Source organism: Sturnira hondurensis, unplaced genomic scaffold (assembly GCF_014824575.4).
Source record: "Sturnira hondurensis isolate 20B ecotype Veracruz unplaced genomic scaffold, ASM1482457v3 Scaffold0020642, whole genome shotgun sequence".
In the NCBI taxonomy this organism is placed as follows: domain Eukaryota; kingdom Metazoa; phylum Chordata; class Mammalia; order Chiroptera; family Phyllostomidae; genus Sturnira; species Sturnira hondurensis.
In genome coordinates this window covers 3,532,461-3,539,326 of record NW_028093273.1, presented here as the reverse complement: position 1 = coordinate 3,539,326, position 6,866 = coordinate 3,532,461, and the positions used below count along the sequence as shown (strand labels likewise).

General features: G+C 60.1%; 1 protein-coding gene across 1 annotated transcript; it reads left to right on the top strand.

Moving 5' to 3' along the window:
- Positions 1 to 4,417: 4,417 nt before the first annotated feature.
- FOXB2 (forkhead box B2) lies at positions 4,418 to 5,843 on the top strand. Its single transcript, XM_037030332.1, has one exon. The coding sequence runs from the start codon at positions 4,530 to 4,532 to the stop codon at positions 5,766 to 5,768; it is 1,239 nt and encodes a 412-aa protein (XP_036886227.1). The 5' UTR covers positions 4,418 to 4,529; the 3' UTR covers positions 5,769 to 5,843.
- Positions 5,844 to 6,866: the final 1,023 nt, after the last annotated feature.

Genomic DNA, 6,866 nt, shown 5'->3' with positions numbered 1-6,866 from the left:
TTTTCGAGAATGCCGGGCCGGGTGGCGACGCTAGAGACCACTGTTTCCCGGGACACTGAGCGTGATGGAAGGGTGGCGCTGCTGCCTCACAGCCTCCTGGGATGCACAGGTCCTGAGTTCCCTGCGCCAGCGCCCAAGGCCCCCTGACACACCGCCCTTCCCGACCACACCTCAAACTTCAGCTCTTCGGAGTGCAGGGACTTTGAAGGCGCAGTTCTGACTCCAGCACATTTCCAGGAAGAAAATATAGCCCAGCCGAGGAAACAATGCCTCCAGGGTCATCCAGCCGGTGATGACAGGTCTAGGGCTAGAAACCACGTGTCTGGATCCCAGACGGACCTCCTCCCACCCACAATGGGGGTGCGTCTGGGGAAAGTGTAGGCGGAGGAGTCAGTGGAGGGTCAGGCGACCGGCCGAATGTGGCAACAGTGGAAGCCCGTTGGAGAGTCCCAGATGTAATTAATCCGCGCGTCAGAGGTCAGTAGGTAAAGACAGAACCCGTGAAAAACCGAGATGTGCGCGTTAACCTTTACGTTCTTCCCAGTCTGGAAAGTCGTCCCAGCTCCTTCGGTGACCAGCGCTTCTCCTTTCTCGGAAGCCTTGGAATTGTCTGGCTTAGCTCACAGCTGAGGATTGTGTGGGACCTTCTGGAGGCAGGGAGGATAGAGGAGAGGGAATGAACAGCCTCTCCTAAAGTTCCACATATTTTTCTGGCAAAATTTTACGCCCCTCCATAGAGCCAATTAAACGCAATAAAACCTTGCATGGAACCCCTCTTCCTCGCAAAGCGTCGCCAACAATTGCCTAGGGGTAAACCAAATACGCCTGAGATAATTACCCTAAGCCCGGGGCAATGATTACCCTGCCAGCGTCCTCAGCGCCAGCCAATATTTGGATAGTGTAGTGGTTGTGTGTGTGTTTTCAAATTACACGCGGAAACTTGAAACCGACTGGTTGGTGCCAGGGTGGTTACACGATCTGTTTTTCTTGAACAGAGGTCTGTAGGCAGCTGGAGCGCGCCCGTACTGGCCCCCGCCGGTGTGGCTGAGCGCCTGCAAAACTGGCCTGAATTAAATCAACCTCCGGGGAATGAGGGGGGAGGGGGCGAGCGCCACCCAACACGGCAGGGCACTGCGCCACGCCGGGGATTCCTCCACAATACTCCTTTCCAGAATGGCCAGGCGTCTGGCCCTTTGGGTCTGCATTCTCCTGCAACTGCGGCCTGGCCGGAACGGCGGGCGGACTGGGGCATCAAGGTCGGGAAGCATTTTCTGCCCTCGGCTAGCGCACCGGGAACGCAGAGGCATGAAGCTTGGGTTCTTCGATCTACCGTCCTGGCTCTGTTTTGGTCCAAATTGTTTGATGGCTCTCCGGGACAAAGGCTCTGGCCCCGTGGCCCGCGACGGAGCCGAGGCTAAGGTGGCGGCGGCGGGTCTGTAGGCTGTAAGGCGTTCACAGCTTTCTAACGTCCAAGTTGTGAGTGTTTGCGCTTACCCGACGCGCCCTTGCGGGGCTCCTCCCCTCCCTCTCTCCCCAGATACCACTAATCTTTCTAGCCCGACGGTAATGTCCCTGAACTGCTCCCAAGCAAGAAGCATTGCTTTTCCAGAAACCCGCGGAAAAGACACTCTAGCGAGGCGTCAACAGAAGATGCCTTCGACCTCTCCGTGTGTGGAGCCAGGGCAGGAAGAGCCAGGCTCCCACCGACGGCTCCTGGGCCTGAACACGGCTTTTCTCGCACCTCATCTGTCAAGGGAGAAGGGTACACCCAGCCTCGGCGGACACAAGCTGTCACTGTAACTGTAGGTGTCCTCGGAATTCTTCCAGGTGACCGCAAGGCTAGGGGGCCGTCTGCTGCTCGGTTGCTTAAACTGCCTCAGCGGACAAAAAAAATCCCTCTATCTCCCCCCTCCCCCCCAAAAAAACTCCATTGGCGGAAGGAACGTCCCCTGCCAGGAGTGAAGGCGAAAGCATTCAACTCTGAAAGGGTCTCCTTCACTTCGGACCGAGTAAGAGGCCCCTTCCCACCCCCCACGCCCACCCGGGGTCCTCTCGCACACTTTACCGTAACTGTTTTTACCTATTCTAAAACGGCTGCTGTCCTAAGACAAACGGGCCAAAGAGCAGTAGCCAGAAAGCTAGTTCCTGCCTAACGACGAAAAGTGCGACTCTGCCCCGCTCACTGCACTCCTACGACCCGAAGGGCAGAAAGCCCCTCTCGTGGCTCACCGACAACCTCAAGCTAAAAACACGCAACCTGGCGACACCAAGGTTGGAGGGTAAGAGGTAGTCTCCCAAGCACTATAGGCCAATCGCCTCTGCTTTCAATTTAGACGTGAAAAAGAAGTTAAAAATCGAGTGAGCCATAGTCCTTAAAACTGTTTTCTCCTCAGCTGGCGGAACTGGAAGGTGCCCGTGAAATTTCCAAATTCAGATATCGCATTTTACAAATCATGAAATAGAGGCCTAAGAGACTGGAAGAGAGTTTGGGGGTGTTTTTGTTTGTTAATCCCCGCCCCACCCCAAACTGCGTCTCCTCCTAGCCCAACGGCATCCGCAACCAAAATCAGAACATAACTTTGGGTCCTCGCCGCACTCATTGGGGATTCGCTGGTGGGAGGGCGGGTGCGTGCTGCGCGGAAACCTGCTTCGAGGACCCCAGCATGCGCCGGGACCTCGGCGCTTCGGCTCGCCCTCTTTTTTCGTAGAGGTCACACTAGGGCCCTGTGAATTCATCATTTTGACCTCTTATGTGATTTTAGTTATCTCCTTTCCCTCGACGTGCTACGACTAGGAAAGACTTCATTCCGACACACTACCAACTGAGCTACCAACTCCTCCCTCTGGCCCCAGCTCAGACGTCACCACCTCAGAGAAATGCCTCACCTTGTCCCACCCATCGCTCTGGAGAATCGCGGTGGAGCCTCTATCCACCAACATCCTTGGCAGCTACACTAATTTCCTGTTTACTGTGGGCTCTCCCTCCGGAGCGCGCCTGGAGCGCAGAGAGCTGTCTCGGGCTTCCCGGTACCCGGCGCCGGCAATGGGCCTGACATATAGTTAGTGCACAATAAAGTTGTGATGAAGTTAGTATTTGACGAAACTGTCCCTGGCTCTCCTTCCTCCTCATGAGCTTTTTCCTCCAGCGTTCCAGGTACTGGGAGTTCCCGCAGAAAAGAAGCTTTGAGGTCATGGTTCTCCGAACTTGGCCCACAGTGGCTAGCCCGGGAGGAAGGTAGGATAAGTGGAGAGAAGTTCAGAGCTGGCATGTGGAAAGAGTTAAAGGGCCGGGAGAAACAAGAGAGAAGAGAAAAGGCAGGTTCCAGTGCCCCCCGGCCGCGCGTCACCACCGGGACTGCTCCGGCGCTGCGCCCCCACCCCTCCGCCAGCCCCTGCGCCCCCCCGGCCGCACTCCGCGGCGGCTGGGTGCAGCGAGCGGGTGGCGAATGCTTGGGGTGGGGCGCTCGAAAGGGGCAGAGGTGGGGGTGGGGCGGGGGCGAAGCACCTCGCCTACGTGCCCCATCTTCTGCGAGAGACGCGGCGGCAGCGGCGCGGAGTCCCTCAGCCTCGGTCATGTGATAGTCTCGAAGCGTGAGCTGCGGGGGTCTCGGCGTCTCGGGGACCATTACAAAGCGCAGCCAGGAGAGCGCGTCTCTGCCACAGCCGCCGCCGCCGCCTCTCCAGCTCCAGACGGGCCCGGGAGAGCGGCGGCAGCTGCGGCGCGGATCACCGAGCCAGCCTCCGCCGCGCTGTCATCCTCCCGGGGCTCCAAACGCCCCTCGGGCCCGCGGCGCGCGCCCTGCCCCGCCCCTGCTCAGAGCCTGCAGGCGCCGCGGCTGCGGAAACCGCCAAACTTTTCCCCTCCAGCGACCGTCTACAGCTCGGTCCCTGGCTCCACCGCAAGCCTCCGGAGAAAAGGGACACGCAGGCTGCCAGAAGCGGGCTTCCTTCTCCTTACCTCGCCTCTCCCCTCCGGGGAAACGGAACTCCAGAGCGGACTAAGCGGCGGGTCTGGGGGCAGCTCCCCGGGCGGTTAGGTGTCGCCAACCCCGGCCTCCAGGACAACGAGTGCCAATTCGGATTTAAAGTGCCAGAATTCGGACTGTCCAGCTCTTCCTCCCAGCCCGCTTGGCCTGCACCTCTCTTGGACCGAGAAAAGCACAGAGGAGCTCGGAAGGGAGCACGGTGCCTGCCCACTCTTCCAACGCCAACCCCAGGGCTCAGTCTCTGGCCACCCGCAGGAAGGCGCCGCGAGGGTGGCGGGGAAGCTGGCGCGCCCCGCCCGCGACTGCGTTCGCCGGCCGGCGACCGTCGGGGCCAGAAGTTGTGAGCAGAGAGCTAAATTGGCCCAAAAGACCAATCGCAGAGACCCCAAGCAGCTGAGGGCAGGCGGGAGACAAACGGCAGGAGGGTCTAGGGGGAGACAGGGACGAGTGGCGCAGCGGGGCGGGCGGAGTGGGGATTAGTGGAGACTACCAGGCCTCTGGAGAGGGCTGCGGATCCAGAGGGCGGTGGAGGCGCCAGGGGCGATGCCGCGGCCGGGGAAGAGTTCGTACAGCGACCAGAAGCCGCCCTACTCATACATCTCGCTGACCGCCATGGCCATCCAGCACTCGGCCGAGAAGATGCTGCCGCTGAGCGACATCTACAAGTTCATCATGGAGCGCTTCCCCTACTACCGCGAGCACACGCAGCGTTGGCAGAACAGCCTGCGCCACAACCTCTCCTTCAACGATTGCTTCATCAAGATCCCGCGGCGGCCCGACCAGCCCGGCAAGGGCAGCTTCTGGGCGCTGCACCCCGACTGCGGCGACATGTTCGAGAACGGCAGCTTCCTGAGGCGCCGAAAGCGCTTCAAGGTGCTGCGCGCGGACCACACTCACCTGCACGCTGGAAGCGCCAAGGGCTCGCCAGGCGCGGGTCCGGGAGGGCACCTGCACCCCCATCACCCGCACCCCGCGCACCACCACCACCATCACGCTGCAGCGCACCACCACCACCACCACCCCCCACCGCAGCCGCCGCCGCCCCCGCCGCACGTGGTGCATTATTTCCACCAGCAGCCGCCACCGCACCTCCCGTCACAGCCCCCGCAACCGCCCGCGCAGCAGCCGCAGCAGCCCGCTCACCCCGGCAAGATGCAGGAGGCCGCAGCGGTGGCGGCTGCGGCGGCCGTGGCGGCAGCGGCAGTGGGCAGCGTGGGGCGCTTGTCGCAGCTCCCGCCCTACGGGCTGGGCCCGGCCGCCGCCACGTCCACGTCGGGCTTCAAGCACCCGTTCGCCATCGAGAACATCATCGGCCGTGACTACAAGGGCGTGCTGCAGGCCGGCGGGCTGCCCCTGGCCTCGGTCATGCACCACCTGGGTTATCCTGTGCCGGGCCAGCTCGGCAACGTCGTCGGCTCCGTGTGGCCACACGTCGGGGTCGTGGACTCGGTGGCCGCGGCCGCTGCGGCTGCCGCCGCCGCAGGGGTGCCTGTGGGCCCGGATTACGGGGCCTTCGGGGTGCCGGTCAAGGCCCTGTGCCACTCGACTAGCCAGGGCCTGCCTGCGGTGCCGGTGCCCATCAAGCCGACTCCGGCGCTGCCGCCCGTAGCTGCGCTGCCGCCGGCTCTCCCGGTACCCGCCGCGGTACAGCAGCCGCCTGCGTCGTCCGCCCTGTGCCCGACGGCCTCCGCCTCGCCCGCCGTCTCCCTTCGGGAGCCGACCGCCGCCAGCGCGGCCGACAGCAAGGGGGGCTCCCTGCACTCGGTGCTGGTGCACTCCTAAGGCTCCCAGCGAACGCGAGAGAGGAATGCGGAGAAACGTCTGGTCCCCAGACCTCAGCACCGGGAGAGAGGGCCCTGACCCAGCCGGCCTGGGCCCCAGGCTTTGCCGGGCAGGTATTTAAACAAACCCGAAAGTGGATGCTCCAGTTGTCTGAATAAATATAACACTTCTGGTGTCTGTGTTTATACTGTGTTGTACAATCAGATTAATGAAAGTCAATTTTCAGGTAAGAGTTTCTATTGTAATTAATATTATAAATCAGTAAGTTATGGGGGGAGGGAACGAAGGCGTTTGGGAAGGCCTCATTAGCAGGCAAATTGGAAATGGATTTCAGCTCTCGTTCCTGGGACCAGAAGCTGTGGTGTTTAAACACCGGGGAGACGTGCGAGAGCGTGGCACTGAAACAGATCTCCGCCACCGAGTTCCTCTCTGCGGGTCTCCTACCGGGCAGCTGCCTCTCGTGGAACGTTCTGGACAAAACAGCTATTCACTAAGGATTTCTCGTTTTATTTAAGAAGAAAAAGAGGGAGGGGCCGATACTGTTATTTTCCTGGCTAGGGGAATGGGCAAGGAAGCGGCATTATGAATGGAGCCGCTCTAGGGGGCAGTGGGAACACCACCAAGGATCTTGGGAGACATGTAAGTTTCCTGGCTCTGACCCGGGGGTCGAGGAGGATAAGAGAAAAGCAAAAGCAATTAGTTTGCACAAAAGAGAATGGCAGCAGCGGCTTAAACCGCAAAGCTCCAGATTCCAAAAGTAAATTTCGGGAAACGCAACCAAAGAGACAATAAAAGGCGACTTTCTACCTGCAATTCGTTTGTGTACCAATCGGATGAAACCGTTTAGAAGTCCCCAAGTAATATGAATTCTCAACGATCTGCTCCACTTGGGATGTTAAAGGGAAAAAGATTACTTGCATCACGGGGTTTTTGTCCCCTAACTCATGAATGCAAGGAAAATCTGCCGCATCGCCGGACAGTGTCTCTCCCAAGGCTTCCAGGAGCATTTTGTGGTATTTGGCTTGTCGTCCCCTTGAGACAGATGCAAGAGGATGACCCGGCCCCCTGTGCGCGCTGCCGTCCGTGCGAGTGGAAAGG

Coding starts and splice junctions, on each gene's coding strand:
- FOXB2 (XM_037030332.1), top strand. CDS start 4,530: ATGCCGCGGCCGGGGAAGAGTTCGTACAGCGACCAGAAGCCGCCCTAC.